Source organism: Cebus imitator, unplaced genomic scaffold, assembly GCF_001604975.1.
Source record: "Cebus imitator isolate Cc_AM_T3 unplaced genomic scaffold, Cebus_imitator-1.0 Scaffold110, whole genome shotgun sequence".
Classification (NCBI taxonomy): domain Eukaryota; kingdom Metazoa; phylum Chordata; class Mammalia; order Primates; family Cebidae; genus Cebus; species Cebus imitator.
In genome coordinates, this window is record NW_016107425.1 from 2,041,861 (window position 1) to 2,059,901 (window position 18,041).

The 18,041-nt window shown below is 38.7% G+C and overlaps 1 protein-coding gene across 5 annotated transcripts in view; it reads left to right on the forward strand.

Annotated features, from left to right (window-relative positions):
- METAP1D (methionyl aminopeptidase type 1D, mitochondrial) overlaps positions 1-18,041 on the forward strand; it is a 91,442-nt gene that overhangs the window by 49,124 nt on the left and 24,277 nt on the right. The window contains exon 2 of one of the 5 annotated variants that reach the window (XM_037741897.1): positions 10,024-10,127. The exons of the other annotated variants lie outside the window; for them this stretch is intronic. Coding sequence (XP_037597825.1) covers positions 10,049-10,127 — 79 coding nt within the window. The 5' untranslated portion in view covers positions 10,024-10,048. The remainder of the gene's footprint in view (positions 1-10,023; positions 10,128-18,041) is intronic. 5 annotated transcript variants of the gene reach the window in all.

Genomic DNA, 18,041 nt, shown 5'->3' on the forward strand with positions numbered 1-18,041 from the left:
AAAAAAAAAAAAAACCACCTAAGGATAGACAAATAACAAGAAATAGCTAGCAAGTCCTATATGAAGAAAACATTAGTTCTCCACTGATGGACATGAGAGAACACTGTAGGAAGTGTGAAGACATTTCTTATCTTAAAGAAGACAGTTAAGTATTTTAGAGTCAGCTGGGCATGGTGGCTCATGCTTGTAATTCCAGCACTGTGGGAGACTGAGGCAGGAGGATTTCTTGAATCCAGGAGTTTGAGACTAGCCTGGGCAACATAGTAAGACCCTGTCTCTACAAAATTAAAAAAAAAAATTGGGGGACATGGTGGCATGTATCTGTGGTCCAAGCTACTTGGGAGGCTGAGGCAGGAGAATTGCTTGAGCCAGGAAGTTAAACCTGCAGTGAGCTATGACTGCCCCACCGCACTCCGTCTGGGTGACAGAGCAAGACCCTGTCGCAAAAAATTATAGTCATATTGTCCTTAGATTAATCAGTAAATTCAATATAAGCCCAATTTTGTGGCCAAAAACAGTTAAACATGGTAGAAGTGCAAAAAAGCAACTGAAAAATAGTTGAAGCAATATAGTATACACGTTTTAATGTTTCTGATTCACAGAGTACTCTTAAAAATAAGTCAGGTGAAGAGGCCGGTCACAGTGGCTCATGCCTGTGATCCCAGCAGTTTGGGAGGCCAAGGCAGGTACATCACTTGAGGTCAGTAGTTTGAGATCAGCCTGGTTAACATGGTGAAACCCTATCTCTACTTAAAATACAAAATTAGCCAGGCATCATGGCACAGGCCTGTAATCCCAGTTACTAGGGAGGCTGAGGCAGGAGAATCGCTTGAACCTGGGATGCAGAGGTCATGCTACTGCATCCAGCCTGGGTGACAGAGTGAGACTTTTTCTCAAAAAATAATAAATAAATAAATCAGGTGAAAAATAACCCAAGAGGCCTAACAGGAAAATTCACAAAAGAGGATACAGAAATAAACAAAGAAAAAGATCTTCAACCTCTGAAAAAAAATTAAGTAAAAGAGAGATACCATTTTTCATTTATCAGACTGACAGATTTTAATGTTAAACTATTGGTGAGGGTATAGGAAATAGGCATCTTTAGGAATACGAATTGCAATGTTTGTGAACAGTTTTGCAAGTATGTTAAAGTTTTGCATATTTGTTAACCCATGAATACTACTTTTACACATTTAAAATAAAAAGAGGCCAGGCCTGGTGGCTCACACCTGTAATCCCAGTACTTTGGGAGGCCCGAGGCAGGCTGATCACCTGAGGTCAGGAGTTCGAGACCAGCCTGACCAACATGGAGAAACTCCGACTCTACTAAAAATACAAAAATCAGCCGGTCATGGTAGCACATGTCTGTAATCCCAGCTACTCAGGAAGGCTGAGGCAGGAGAATCGCTTGAACCCGGGAGGCGGAGGTTGCGGTGAGTTGAGATTGTCCATTGCACTCCAGCCTGGGCAACAAAGATGAAACTCCATCTCAAAAAAAAAAAAGTAAACTAAAAAGAATAATTCATCACTTGTGTAACTGTACTTGTAAAAATCTTATTATATAAAGCAAAAAAAAAAAACAAAAATAACCTACCAAAATGCTCATCATGAGGGGCTATGTGATCCCTTTGCATAAGGGAATGCTCCGAAATCACTAAAAAGATCATGTACATCTGTATTTTTTGTTAAAGACAGATGCTTTCCATATATTAGAGAGAGAGATTGCTTTTAAAATAGTTAATAAAAAATTGCATGTACAAACAGAATATGTATGAAATATACTATAAAAATATATTAGTGGATGCATAGAGAAATGTTCTAAAGTATGTTTGCTGACTGTTAACAGTGATCATTTGAAGACACTTTTTACCTTATCATTTGCTTTTCTCTTTATGCTTTTTTAGTATTGTTATTAAAATATTTCATACCACACATGAACTATTTCATAATTAGTAAAACAAAACAAAACAAAACATGGTCTTCCCATGTCCTCTGTGGCTCTTTCTGTGTGGTTTCAGGAGAGGGCAGAACACATCCACCCAGAAGGATGACCTTGGAGAAGTGAGTTCACAGTGAAAAAGTTGGTAGACACTGTCTTCTTCACAGCTGCCAGACCCACAAAGAGCTTCTCTTGGGAGGGAAAGGATTATGTGTCACTTATGTCTAATTCATATGGAACCAACAAAGTGGTAGAATGCTTGTCCAGAATAGTGTTCTACACATTGACTAGTCATGTAGACCAAACCTCCCTCTGCAATACCTAGTGCAAAGGTCAGTCGTGACAGTGAAAATGAGACTATCGAGTTGCTGTTTCCAAATTCACATTTGTGGCTTCCTGTGCTGCTCATCAGATACTTTTTAACTCACGGCTGGAGTAAGTTTTTTTGCAGCTACTTGTTTTTTTTTTTTTTTTGAGACGGAGCCTTGCTCTGTCCCCAGGCTGGAGTGAGCCATCTTGGCTCACTGCAGCCTCTGCCTCCTGGGTTCAAGCAATTCTCCTGTCTCAGCCTCCTGAGTAGCTGGGACCACAGGCCTGCAACACCACACCTGGCTAATTTTGTTGTTTTTTTTTGTGACAGAGTCTCGCTCTGTCGTCAGGCACCAGGCTGGAGTGCAGTGGCGCGATCTCGGCTCACTTCAACCTACGCCTCCTGGGTTCAAGCAATTCTAAAGACGAGGTTTTATCATGTTGGTCAGGCTAGTCTTCAACTCCTGACCTCAGGTGATCCACCACCTTAGCCTCCCAAAGTGCTGAGATTACAGGTGTGAGCCACGGCACCTGACCAGCAGCTACTTCTAAAAACCAGTTCTGCCTTTCCTTTTCCCCTTCTCTTTACTTTCTGGGCCTCTTTCAGGAGGTGAAGACAGGATTGCTGCCATAGTGAGGACTGTGTTCCCGTTTGCGCTGCTGTATATTTTTTGTTCGTTTTATTTATTTTGTTTATGTTTTTCCATAGGTTTTTGAGGGACAAGTGGTGTTTGTTATATGAGTAAGTTCTTTAGCGGTGATTTGTGCGATTTTGGTATACCTATGCTGTTGTGTATTTTTATACATACAATAAACCTGAACCTACTCTCGGTGCTCAGCCTCATTTAGAGCTAGGCTTCCCAAATTTTATTCTTTCTTCTGGAATGAAAAAAGTTTCATAGATTGCCATGTAATGCTTTTTTTTTTTTTTTTTTAATTACAATTCCATATCTAAGAAATCTCTTTCTGTAGGTGTTTGCTTCAATTCAGAAAATAGAGCTAGGGTCTTGAAGTGGTTTCTGAATAAATGATGAAACATGTGTTCAAAGTCTGTAACTCTTCCTTCTCCTTAACCACATCCTAGATAATCCACTGATGGTAAATGTCATTTGTGTGAATAGATTCTCTAGTTTTAGTTTTCAAGGCCTTTTTTTTTTTTCATTCTAGCTGTCTGGATGATTAATGTGACTAGGAAAATACTGTTGACCTATTTAAATCATGTCAGACAACATCCATTGCTCATCTACATAATGAAATACACACTGAACATTACATCTTAAGTGTGGGAGCCAGTGAACTACAAAATAATGTTTTAGTCATTTAGATTATGAAATAAAATATAAGACATTAGGACCAACTATAGGATTAAATATTAAACTCTTCAAATGGTAATTATCAGTGAAAACAACTTATAAATGAAAACAACTAATAGCATTTCTGCTTTAGTAGTTAATTAGAGGAAGCGGAGGTGGTTGCATGCAACAGTATGAATTCAAGAAAAGTCTTTATGTCAAAGTGTCTGTTAATAGTACTTGACTATTATGGGACTTACTGTAAATAGTTGAGTTTTTCGGTTGTTAATCAGTGGCTGTGAAATAATAATTTTCCGACGAACTTAGAAAAAATTGTTTGACATTTTTATCATAGTTTCATTAAACTGGTCTCTGAATAATTTTAAAGATAAGTAATTTATAGCTGAAACTATTTCAATCAATGATCTGATAACAAAGGTAAGCTGTGACAGCTTTAAAAATATTTAAATTTTGTAAGGACATCATTTGCACAGTGATTAAATAAATGCAAAATTTAAAGGTACTGAATTTAGGCCATCAGGTTTCCATGGTTACACCTTTCTAAGTTATTTTGTGTATTGTGTAAATAGGTCTGTGAGTCACTGATAATTATTTGTTTTTTTGTTTGTTCTGTTGGTAATTCTGTGTTTAGCTGAATTTAATACAGTTCACACGGCATGCTTTGGTTCATGTATATTTTAGTGTTTGTGATTGACAGTGATTGAGCATTTCTTATGGAGTGCTTGCCTTTTTTGTCATAAGTGATGTATGTTGGTAGTGCTTGAAATGTAAATAAGTTCTTCCTGTATCACTGTTTAATAAACAGGAATTTTAATGCAAAGAAGATTTCTTGATACATTTAAACAATAAGGTTTGGTGAGCTCTGGAATATTTCTACTAAATAAATTGCACACACCAAAACAAATATGTTTAAACTCTTACAAACTAACGTTACCAAGGACAACATTAAAGTGTATGGATAAGCACAGCATTGACTGAATGCTATTTAGTAACAGAATTAAAACGCTGCATTCTTTATCTTTTCTTTTTTTTTTTGGAGACAGGGTCTCACTTTGTTGCCCACACTGAAATGCAGTGGTGTGACCTCAACTCATTACAGCCTTGGCTTCCTGGGCTCAAGTATCCTCCCACCTCAGTCTTCCGAGTAGCTGGGACTGCAGGCGCTCGCCACCACGCCTGGCTAATTTTTGTATTTTTCGTAGAGGCACGGTTTCACCATGTTGCCCAGGCTGGCCTTGAACTGCTGAGCTCAAGGGATCTGCACGCCTCCCAAAGTGATTATAAGCTGAGCCACTGTGCCCGGCCAAAATAGCAGCATTCTGATCTAACTCTTAAACTTATTTCTGATAGTACACTTTACAGGGAATGTCTTCAATGAAAAGTGGAATCTTTCCATAACATAATTTCTCCCATCTCAACCTTTGCACAAATTTAAGAAGTATTCTCATATGTTTAGAAAGGTATGATTCTTGAAAAAAGCCAGGGCGTTTATGCCTATGGATGGAGGAAGGAATTTTCCTTAGACCTCACCATTAACCATCGGCATTCTAGCAAGAGCCCAGCAGGAACTCTCAGGAAAACATCAAAATTAGGCTGTCCGTAATTAATCCTACTGAATGTGAGCCTTCTCTTATTTACTACAATCATAAGATGCTGTCCAGTGTGTAAAGTGTTTCTACATCTGCAGTCTCATTTGGGGGTCAGGCTGGCCCTGTGATGAAGTGAGGAGAGGCCCAGTGCTTTGGATAGTAAAGGCTCTGGGACCCAACCTAGGATCTGAAGATTACTTTGTGAATTACTTGCTTTGTGGATTGTCGAAGGCACATTTAAAAATTCAGGCTGGGGTCGGGCGCGGTGGCTCACGCCTGTAATCCCAGCACTTTGGGAGGCCGAGGTGGGTGGATCACGAGGTCAAGAGATCGAGACCATCCTGGTCAACATGGTGAAACCCCGTCTCTACTAAAAATACAAAAAAAAAATTAGCTGGGCATCGTGGTGCGTGCCTGTGATCCCAGCTACTCAGGAGGCTGAGGCAGGAGAATTGCCTGAGCCCAGGAGGCAGAGGTTGCGGTGAGCGCGCCATCGCGTTCCAGCCTGGGTAACAAGAGCGAAACTCCGTCTCAAAAAAAAAATTCAGGCTGGTTTCTACTACTGATTAGTCCATTTTAGAGTGACCGCCTCCCATAGTCAGATAACCAATGATAGTAATTACCATTTATTGAGTGCTTACCTTATGCCACTTTCTATACATCATGTCATACAATTATCATAGCAACCCTGTGAGGAAGTTATTATTATCCCCATTAATAAATGAAGAAACTAAGGCTTAAAGAATTTAACTAACTTGTTTAAGTAAACCAACAGTACTCACAGAAGGAAAACCAATTTAAACAAGAGCTGAAGTAAATATAGTTAGGAAGGCACACCTTTTGGAGGAAATTCCCATGTTACATTCATAAGCAAAATATAAAATTTTAAATTTCATACTATTTCTTTTTACCCCCAAATTGACAAATTGACTATATCTTCTTTTTGTTGTTGTTGTTGTTGTTGTTTTTTGGAGAGATGGAATCTCGCTCTGTCTCCCAAGCTGGAGTGCAGTGGTGTGATCTCAGCTCACTGCGACCTCCACCACCCGGGTTCAAAGCAATTATCCTGCCTCAGCATCTCGAGTAGCTGAGACTACAGGCACACACCACCACGCCCAGCTAATTTCTTTTCTATTTTAGTAGAGATGGGATTTCACCATGTTGCCCAGGTTGGTCTCAAACTCCTGAGCTCAGGCAATCTGCCCACCTCAGCCTCCCAGACTGTTAGGATTACAGGCGTTAGCCACCATGCCCGGCCATACCCCCAAATTGACTATATCTTGTTAGGCATTGAGGGGTTGAGGTTTCTTTGCAACACTCCAGTAGAAGTATACTTCAAAAAGTGGCCCATCGCCTCAGTTAGACAATAAATATGTTTCAAATGTTTTATACATCAAATATTTTGGTATTGTGGCAATATTAAAAACTGTAAATATGAGATGATGAATTTGTCATTCTACTAAGTGTGAATGATCTTGGTTGGCTAAGGTTTTCAAGTAATGTTGTGTTTTCAGAGATGAGAAGCAAACAGCCTGCTACATACAGATAAAGAGTACATGTTTTGTTGGTGATTGTGGTGGTTTTAATTTTTAATCTTTTAAAATTTTTATTTTATTTTAATTTTTTAAAGACAGGGTCTCACTGTTGCCTAGGCTGAAGTGCAGTGGTGCGATCTTCATCACTGCAACCTCTGCTTCCTGGGCTCAAGTGATCTTTCCACCTCAACCTCCCGAGTAGCTGAGACTACAGATGTATGCCACCATGCCCAGCTAATGTTTGTATTTTTTGTAGAGACGAGGTTTTACCATGTTTCTTAGGCTGGTCTCGAATTCCTGGACTCAAGCAATCCACAGGCCTCAGCCTCCCAAAGTGCTGGATTTTTAGGTGTGAGCCTGGCTTAATTTTTAATCTTTAGTACAAAAAAAAAAAAAAAACAAAAACCAGATAGTTGAATGTTCATATCTTTAAATATATACATATATTTAAATAAATGTTTGTTTATTTATATTTACTTATATAAATATATATATATATGGGCCAAATTGTAAGCAGGCTTCTATGGTGCTCCCTTTTAAGCCTGTGCCATTTTAACACATTGTACTTTTTGCATTAATACCCAGTACTGTCAAGTGAGTATTCATACGGTCAACCAAGTATACCATATAAATTGAGTATCAAATTATTTGTAGCAACATAACTATACCAGTCCAAAAAGCTGCCTTCAGAAAATTTGGAGCTTTTGCTTTGATTAAAGAGGTTACTAAATTTTCTCTATTTTTCTGGTTGAAAATAACTCCTTGATGAATGATCTTGGTTTCTGTTGTGTTGAATCTGTGTACTCTCAACTGCAGAAGTTTGGAAATATATTGTTTTTCCTGAAGGCTTAGCTTTGTCATTTTAGATTTTAATTATTGACCTATCTTCCTGCCGATGAACCATGCCTATTGACTGGTCACAGGGCAGAGACAAAACTCCCACAGTTGTCAAAATACCATGATAAGATTTATATTCAGATGTTTTCTTTTTAATCCCATGCCTTTCACTTGGAGGTGTACAGTGAAAATCTTCTCAGGAAGTTTAAGGTGTAGATATTTTTGTTTTTTGTCTTATTTATTTATTTTTTTGGTATTGACACTAAAATTTTGATCAAAGCTCTGAGCTGTTTCATCCCAGTGGTTTGCTTTTGTGGCAATAACTTTAAATGGCCCATTGAAAAGAAAAAAAGGAAAGAAAGACACCCAACAATATACCCAGGGCATGCTGTGTATAGAATTCAGTTGACACTATTGTAATATGAAGACTAAAATCATGCTCTTTTCAAATGCTTTAATACAATTTAAAAATATTTATATTAAAGCTGTGCTTTTGAGCATAGATTATAAGCCCCCATATCTTCTGTTCTTGGGTATTTTAATACAAAATAACTAATATTTTGAGTAGTATTTTATGTGACTGTAGTATTTATGAATAGTCTGGAGGTTTTTTTAAGAATTAAAGAAGTATTTTATTACTATATCAGTTTTTTAAAAACTCATGATGTTTTTATATAGACTTTCTCTAAAATTGAATTCCGTGTGTGATTTCTATGAAATTGCTCTTTCTGGTTCTATTTGTGTGCTTTAATATAAAATTGTTCTATTTTCCTCTTCTTTAACCAAAGTGTGTGAGGTAACAGGAATGTTTCTTTTGAGTGACTTTGGAAGGTTGAAATTTGCCAGATGTTCTGTGCTAACCTAGAAGTGTGCATTCCCTGGGTACCAGGACTGTGTGAAATTCTTTCCTATAACTTTGACAAGAGCATTTGGTTTTGGTTCATTTTAGTGTTGTGCTTCTACTCTGATCAGAGCTTGTCTTTTATTCTGTGTTTAAATGATATTACGGCATCCAGAAAATCTGGCAAAGAAAATGATATTTTGATGACATTTTTCACAGGGCTCAACTAGAATGAATTATTACATTTTAACCACAGCCCTAATAAACAGCTTCTTTATTTCCTCTGCAAGGATACAATATTTCTTTGTCCAAGAAGTTGCCTGAGTATATGTATTGTTGAAGTGCTAAAAAGCTGCTTTTCTCTAAACTTTAGCTGAGAGACAATGGGATTTGCCAAGTATATACTATTTCACTGTGACTCAATACTTTATGACTATAAAGATGAATTTAAACTTTGAAGTAAACATTTTTTTGTCTCAAATGGAGAAATTCCATGCAATAGCCCTATTGTACAAATTAATCATTTCTATGTAACTTCTACTAATCCACCAAATGATCAGCTTTTAGTTTTATACTTGAGTTCTGACTATAATCTTTGGCTCCCTTCCCCCAGCTATAACTCGGCCAGCTAAAAGGAATCTTTTTTCCTCGATTCACAAACAGGAGTCTGTATTATTAAGTAGGAACATTTATAGATCTGTGTTTCTAGAGTAAGTTGAGGTGTTTTAGTTTCCCAAAAAGAGGGGAATGCTTCTTGTATAAATACAGATGGCTGTGTGCTGGTGGTGTACATTAGTGAATAATCATATGTTATCAGATTTAGCTTTTGCAAACAAGCAAAATGAAGTATTTTCGCAAACCATTTCTGAACTTGTCATTGATGTTATACTCTATCAGTTGCTAAAGGAGGAGATATATAGTGTAGAGCCAACTTCCTGATTAAGCCTTGGGGAAGGTCATGTTTTGCAATGACCTGGGCACCATTCTTAAATGTTGTTATTATTGGAAGAAGGTACCCTCAGGCTGCTGCCCTTCCTCTCCCCAGAAATGCTCTATGAGCGACTTTCCAGTTCATCTTTTCTAGAACAAGGACTCCCAGGCTGTAGATGAATTCTGACATCTATAGACCAGTATCCATCTCAACTTCATTTGAGATGTTTTATTATTACTAGTTGCCCAGTCCTACCTTAATATGAGAATGATGCATCCTCATAAAAATTGCAAACTTAGAGCAGTAAACAACTAGGATTAACTTTTATGTTTCAGCATAAAAGTGAATGATGACTTTTTTGTCACTTAAAATATTTCACATATTTCCTTTTTATTTCTGTGTGATCTTTATTACTGTTTAGTGGTCTTAGGTATAAATAACTTCAAGGACAACACTTTGGATGTGAAGTAGAATATTTATTTTAGACAAGCAATTATGCCCATATATTTTAGATTCAACTATGTGCTTTATTATCAGCATTAAAGAAAATGAGCTGTTTTCCAACACCTGCATACCAACTGGGCCTGCATCCTCTTTAGAAATGTTGTTTAATAAACACTGTGGCTTTATCATCCAGAGGCTGTTGCCAAATGCTGTTAATTAGACCAAAAAAATGTTTTTTAAAGATTGGTGAAAGAGATCCACTTTCTCTCTGTAATGGCATCTTAGCTTGAAATCCAGGAAGCAGTGGTGTATGGTGTCCATATCCTGCATTGGAGAAAAAGTGTGGAAAGCATCTGGGGAAAAGGAGGCTCTTTACCAGGTTGTTTCCTGTAAGTTCAATTGGAAGACCTTGTCTGTGCAAATAGATTTCAAAATAGAGCCTGCCCTTTGACTGTCTCCATAATTACATGACTCGCTCTGTATTTTATTTGGCAGCCAGAGCAGTTAACCCCTGGAAGGAAGGGGCTGATGGCATGGCCAGCTTGGCTTTCCAGACATGTCCATGGGAATGAATAAACCACTGTTTGGAGAAGCCCATACCTAAAAACACACTAGAATAGTCTGTAACTGAACTGAAAGTCTTTTAAAACAAGTTTACTCATGTTTATTATGATCGGTTAAGAAACTTAACTTTGTCCTTACTGTATAGATTATAGAGCCATATTAATTGTTTTAAAAAATTGGGAATTGGGGGAGTTCCTTTTTTGCTTTGATGTAATCAACATCTGTCCACAGATGAATTTGCTTTTGTTTAGTTTCAAGGGCTCTTGTCCTTTAGCTTTGCCCAATCAGTATCTGCTTCAGCCTGGGGCATTCCCTAGTGGTACATGTGGGGCTTTTTTTCCCTCAACAAATGCACAGGTTATTTCTTGTGAAATGTGAGCTTCTCTTCTGCTTTATAGTTGCCTTGAGATGGGAAGGAACCTTCAATCTTTCTCATTTACTTTTGAAACACACATCTTAGTACTAGATTATAAAAATCAATACAAGAGTTATATCAAGCGATGCAGACTATTTAATTTTTCTTTGGCAACATTTGTACAAGTTATGAAACGTGTCATGTAATCAGTCAGTGTTTTAGGTCAAGAAACGTAAGGCATGGATGCATTTGCAGTGTTCTTGTGGACTTGAAGCACACAGCGCTGTAAGAGCCTGTGCGCCTACTCTGAGTAATTGGTTGGAGTTCATGAAGTGTGATCTTTCTGTGAGGCTAAATCAGCACCTCAAAAATATGTTCCCATGCTACAGTCCCTTCTGAGCTTACCTTAGGAGGCAGCATTTTTAAACAGTTAAAAATGTATCAGATTGCTGTCACAAAGTAAATTGGGGTGTTTTTTTGTTGTTAAAGTTAATATATTATTAAGCAAATCATTTCGTTTAAAATTAAACTCATCAATGAATGTAAGAACCATATTTGAAAATGAATTAGCAAAACATTGTTGATTTTCTCTCTTGGTAATCATAAATCATTTAAATCTGGCAGGCAGTCCTCCCTTCACCCAAAATAATTGCCTCCATTTGTAAAATCAATTAGATGTTAACATGCTATAAATAATGGTTTTGTTACTAGACTTTGTCATTTACTGATCATTATGAAAAAATATATTCAGTAAGACATTTTACAGGGTGTCTTTTAAATCACATATTATCTCTGGTTGACATTGTTAGCTAATGTAAAGTAGCCAAGCTACTTTATTGTGTTGTTTTCTACGCAGATATTTGATACCTCTGCAATGTAACATAACTGAGGATTGACGGCACGCTGCAGGGTGAAAGTGCTTCCCTGGAAACATACAATGAAAAATATATGTGTTCGTAGCCCACACTTGAGTACAAATGTACTTTGTTCAGTTTTACAACTGCTTAAAATAAGCATTTTAAATGTCTCTTTGAAAGTTCATTCAGACCTCTCCCTTAAAAACACTTGTTGACCAAAAGAAAACTCACATTTTCAAGGATAAAATCAGCTTAATTAAGGGTCATTAGTAAAGGTGCACATGAAAACCCAGGGCTCACGGGGTGAAATGGAAACATTTCATTATGTGGTATAGGATGCATGAGCAGATAACAATTAAAATGGACCCTGAGTAAGAGGCCAATAAATATAGGGCATGTTGCATGCAGCAACATTAGTTATTTAAAATGCATTCCTCCCTCCATCATACTTGAATTCTATAATCCTACCTTCAGACTTAACCTATAAAGGAAAATAAAATACAGCTTTTAGAAATTGATGTTATTACTGAATGTGAAAATATTTAAAACCATAACCTAGATTTACATTCCTAATACAAATTTTAAATATGAAAAATGTGCTGCAGGGTCCAGAGGACATATAGCAATTTCAAGAGACGTTCAGGCTGCACAGTATGCTCTTCCATGGAGTAAAGGAAGCAGTTACCTATAATTTTCAGTGTTCAACTCAGACTAGGTGCTCATAGCATTTTTGTAACACTAAAAATAATTCTTATTATTACCTTTGATAACAGTAAATATTCTAGTATTCATGACAAATAACATACAGATTTACTGCCTAAGAAAACACTATACAGAGTTGCTGTTAGGTAATCAACAGCAACAGTACTACGATCATCTCTTGCAAGATCAAATTAGTACAAAGCTGCTCCTCACTGTTCTGGGCTCTCCTACTCCCCTGAGACTTCTGATGATTTCCCACTGGTGCCTCTAAAATGTCAGATTAGTCCACTTGCTCCTTGTAGTAATTAGTACACGCCTGAGCCTTGTTTCCTCAAATAGCTTTACCAAAACACGGTGTGCAGTGGGTCCTGAATGAATGATAGTGCATGGGAGATGGAGGGGCCATTTCTGTCTCTGAAGTTGGTAATCCTGCATCAAATTTGTTGTAACATTGACAGTAGCAAGTTGGAAATTAGACGTAGTTATAAGGTATCAGCAGTGCTTTTGTCAAGAAATGAATTATACAGGAAATTCAAGAGACCATTTCTACATTGATCCACATCAGTTACTGTAGTTTGGGTATTTTTTTTTCTGTTACCCTGAATATAATGGATACTGGGGATTTTAATTTAAAATCCTCTGCATTTAGAAAATTTACTGCTTATTATGTTATGATAAACAAAGTTGAGGACCCACCCCTCTTTCTTTGCCAGGCTAGTTGGAGGACCATTATCTTCTAAAGGTAACATGACTTATGCCCATTTTTTCATTTCACCTGTGAAAACACCAGATTTTATTTCTAATAAAAAGATGGAATCATTTGTAATGAGTAGTTAGCGGAATATACACAGTATGGCACCTTATTATCCTGTTACCTTGTGACAACATTTATAAGGGTGTCTTTTATCAGATTGAAAGAAAAGATTTCATTTCAAATACAAAAGTGTCTTATGAAAGTGAAATTGCTGAATACACTGTAGAATCATAATTGTCAACAGATTGGATATGTTCAGGCTGTGTTCCTGATGTTTCGAATTTTACCATCCAGTCATGTGTGGGTGTGTCTGCATCTTTTCGGCAATGAGGCTGTCATTTGGCAGGACAGATACCTTGACAACACTGTTCATCCTAAAAGTGAATGTCTCAAAAGCCTCATCCAGATATCCTAGTAGAGGCCTGATGACTTCATGCTTCAAGTTTAAGTACATAGAAAAGATTCCCCTTATAATGACCGTGTACTTGAACTTGATAACTCTGATAAAGATGATCTTTGATGTAATCAACCACATTGAAAGAAACCTTCATGTGTCCTTAAATTGATCAGAGGCTACATCTTCCCGTTGCCTGGGATGTAGCATGACAATCAAATGGTACTGAATGAAGGCACACATTTCAGAGCTGAAGGGACCTCGAAGATTGTGAACCTCAACTCTCTCCTTTTACTGAGCTGCTGCATCTCAGTGGGTAATGTCTTTGAAGTGCTCAGCACAGAGCTTGGCACCAGTAAGTTCTTGGTCAGTCAGTGTCCAGTGTTACTGTTATTGCTCAAGACCCCATAGCTCTTAGCAGGACCAAGGGTAGAACTTTTTATCCAATGCTGTGCCACTTTGGTCCTTTTTTCATCATGCATAGCACTATCTGATGTAATCAAATGCATTTGTTGATTTGCTTATGTCTGCCTCCCACTACAAGAATGTAAGCTCCATGGGAGTAGAGACCTTGTCATCTCATTCACCACCGAATTCTCTAATCCAGAGCATGGCACATGCAATGAGTTCATTAAGTAGTTGTTGAATGAATGAAGGCATTCAGAGACCCCACAGGTAAACATGTTGAAGAGTGGAGAAGGAAAAGTAAAAGAAAGGAGGATTTATGGACCACCAATTTTTTAAAAGATGGTTTACCTATTTATGTTATCTCAGCTAATGCTCACATTAGCTCATAGTGGAGAGAACACTAATACCCTCATTTAATAGTGAAGAAAATGAGTCTCAAAAGTTTTGATAACTCACATCTGTTTGACCTCAAAGCTTACACTATTTTCACTACCATAGTACCTCCCAATTAGATCATTTCTAAGAATTTTTGTGAAAAGTGTTTACATTTTTCATGATAAGAGAAAAGGTAGCATTGAAATCCAGTCCTTGAAGGAATACATCATATAATAAAGCACAATAGCTAATAGAACTCATAGAGCCCTTGCACACTGCTGAGAGGCAAAGGGAATGGCAGACATGGCCCTGGATTTGGACTTATGGGATTAAGCTTGGGGCCAGGTCATTGATTAGCGGACGTGTGAGTCTTAGTTCCTCATCTATACAGCAGTGATGTTAACAGCTACCTGCGTAATGACAGAGCTGGTAAGAGATAAGGTATGTAGAGCGCCTAGTACTGAGCTTGATCTAAGTGTCCATTAAATTTTAACCACTGTTATTATTACTATTTATATTATTATTAATAGTAATCATAATACTTTCCTCAGAAGGGAAATACTTGTGAGTTTGTGTCTTGTATGTGGTCCCGCCTAGCGACGCAATTAGGGAGGTAGAATCATGGATCAAGTCCACCTGAGGCTTTCCAAATTTTCCATTTTATATCCACAGACTCTCCAACGAATAGTTCTGCCCCCCACCTCCCTGAAGCATGTGTTTGGTCGGCAAAGGCAGCTTGGCTTGAGGTAGTGGATGGATTAGGTCAACCCATCACCACTTTTGGAAAAATAATAGTAGTAGTAGTAGGCCGGGTGTGGTGGCTCATGCCTGTAATCCCAGCACTTTGGGAGGCCAAGGCGGGCAGATCACAAGGTCAAGAGATCGAGGTCAACTGATCAACATAATGAAACCCTGTTTCTACTAAAAATACAAAAATTAGCCAGGTACAGTGGCCTGCACCTGTAGTCCCAGATACTCGGGAGGCTGAGGCAGGAGAATCGCTTGAACCTGGGAGGCGGAGGTTTCAGTGAGCCGAGATCACGCCATTGTACTCCAGCCTGGGCGACAGAGCAAGACTCCGTCTCACAAAAGAAAACAAAATAGTAGTAGCAACAATAGTTTTGTGATGCTTTTTACATTTTCTGGGTTTTCCTGTTAGCTCCCGTTTTTCTCATGCCTGTGAGAGAAGTAATATACTTTGTAGAGGCAACTTAGTCTGCTTTCCTTCTCAGCTTTGGCACTTACTGCATGTTCCTTTGTGTGTCTCAGTGTCTTCAACTTTGACATGGAGCCGTAATAGTTCACAACTCATACAGTTCCTGTGAAGATTCATGAGCTAACATGTAAAGTGTCTAGTACAGTAATTGAGACATAAGTATTCAGTATTAGAAACTATACTGGAGCCCATGTTTTCTTTCCCATTTTATTTTTTCTGTAGTTTTTTTTTTTTTTTTTTTTTTGAGACGGGATCTTACTCTGTCGCCCAGGCTGGAGTGCAGTGATACAATCATAGCTCATTGCAATGTCAGACTCCAGGGCTCAAGCAATCCTCCTGCCTCAGCCTCCTGAGTAGCTGGGACTACAGGCCCAAGCCACCATATCTGGCTAATTCTTCAATTTTTTGTAGAGATGGGATCTCACGATGCTCCCACCTCCGCATCCCAAAGCACTGGGATTACAGGATTTTATGTGTTCTTGAAAGAACTGTTATTTACTGTTATATTCTAAATGCAAGGCACTTTCACAGTTCTTATTTCAATTAATTCTCACCCGAGACTGAAATGAAGAAACTTGTGCAGAGCACAGCTAGTGAGTGGTAGAGCTGAAACAAAGGTCCAGGCTTCTGCTTTCCAACTATCTGTTTTTCCTAGGACACTACCCTGTCCCTCATATATCAGTTGACAATACTACGGTTAGTGGTATTGTCATTAGGGAAATATTATACTTTAAAAGCTTTACAGAAGGCCGGGCGCGGTGGCTCAAGCCTGTAATCCCAGCACTTTGGGAGGCCGAGGCGGGTGGATCACGAGGTCAAGAGATCGAGACCATCCTGGTCAACACGGTGAAACCCCGTCTCTACTAAAACTACAAAACATTAGTTGGGCATGGTGGCGCGTGCCTGTAATCCCAGCTACTCAGGAGGCTGAGGCAGGAGAATTGCCTGAACCCAGGAGGCGGAGGTTGCGGTGAGCCGAGATCGCGCCATTGCACTCCAGCCTGGGTAACAAGAGCGAAACTCCGTCTCAAAAAAAAAATAAAAATAAAAAAAATAAAAAAAAATAAAAGCTTTACAGAATATGTACCTGCCTATATCAAGCAATTTTTTTTTTAGACAGAAGTCTTGCTTTGTTGCCCAAGCTGGTCTCAGACTCCTGGGTTTAAGCAATCCCACATCAGCTGCCCGCCAAAGTAGCTGGGACTACTGGTATGTGCCACTGTGCCTGGGTTTTGCAACTTATTTTTTAAAAAAATTATATTACTGACATTTTTTCTGATGCTTGGAATTGTATAATAGTACCCAAAGCATCTGTATAAGTTAGATTCAACAGTATTATAGTCAATAAGGAAGGACGTAATTGAGTGAAACTGATCACCCTGAATCACTGAGCATTGTGGTTTGTTTGCATCAGTGCCTTTCCCCAAGTCAACTAGAAATCCAGAGTTTTGGAGCCAGTACTTACCTGCAATTATGTTTTCGTTAGTTTCACAGCTGAAATGTTACTCTAGGCCACTAGTTCTCAACCTCTTGTGCGTCAGGATTACCCTAAGGGCTGGTTAAAGCACAGATCACCCAACCCCATCACCAGTTTCTATGTTTGTAGATTGATATGGGGCCCATGAATTTGCGCTTTTTTCTTTTCTTTTCTTTCTTCTTTTTTTTTTTTTTTTTTGAGATGGAGTCTCACTCTGTCACCCAGGCTGGAGTGCAGTGACATGATCTCAGCTCACTGCAACCTTCACCTCCTAGGTATAAGTGATTCTCCTACCTCAGCCTTCCAAGTAGCTGAGATTACAGGCACGTGCCACCATGCCTGGCTAATTTTCGTATTTTACCATGTTGAATAGAGATGAGGTTTCACTATGTCAGCCACGCTGGTCTCAAACTCCTGACCTCAAGTGATCCGCCCACCTCAGCCTCCCAAAGTGCTGGGATTATAGGCGTGAGCTACCGCGCCCAGGCTTGCATCTTTCCTCTATGTGACATTATACTGCTGGTCTGTGAATCTCATTCTGAGGACTAGTGCTCTACACTAGGATTCAGCAAATGTCTCCTGTAAAGGGCCAAAGAGTCCATTTTTTAGGCTCTGTGGAACACATGTTTACAACTACTCAACTACCACTGTAGTTCAAAATCCACCATAGACATTTGTAAGCAAATGAGGGTAGCTATAGTCAATAAAATCTTTTATTTATGGGCACCAAGATTGGAATTTAATGTATAACAAAATATTGGATTAAAAAGTTTTTTTCAACCATTATAAGTTTAAAAACCATTTTAGATTTTGTAGTGTATAAAAACGGGCAGCAGGCCAGATCTGGCCCTTGAGCTGTAGTTTTCTGACCCCTGCCATGTGGTTGTGACCTGTTGGGGACTGGCCAGGTGTGGTAGCTCACACCTGTAATCCCAGCACTTTGGGAGGCCGAGGTGGGCAGATCACCTGAGGTCAGGAGATAGAGGCCAGTGTGGCCAACATGGTCAAACCGTGTATCTACTAGAGATACAAAAAAAAAATGAGCCGGGTGTGATGGCTCATGCCTGTAATTGCAGCTACTCTGGAGTCTGAGCAGGAGAATCACTTGAACCCAGGAGGCGGAGGTTGCAGTGAGCTGAGATCACGCCATTGCAAGCCAGCCTGGGTGACAGAGCAAGACTCTATCTCAAAAAAAAAAAAA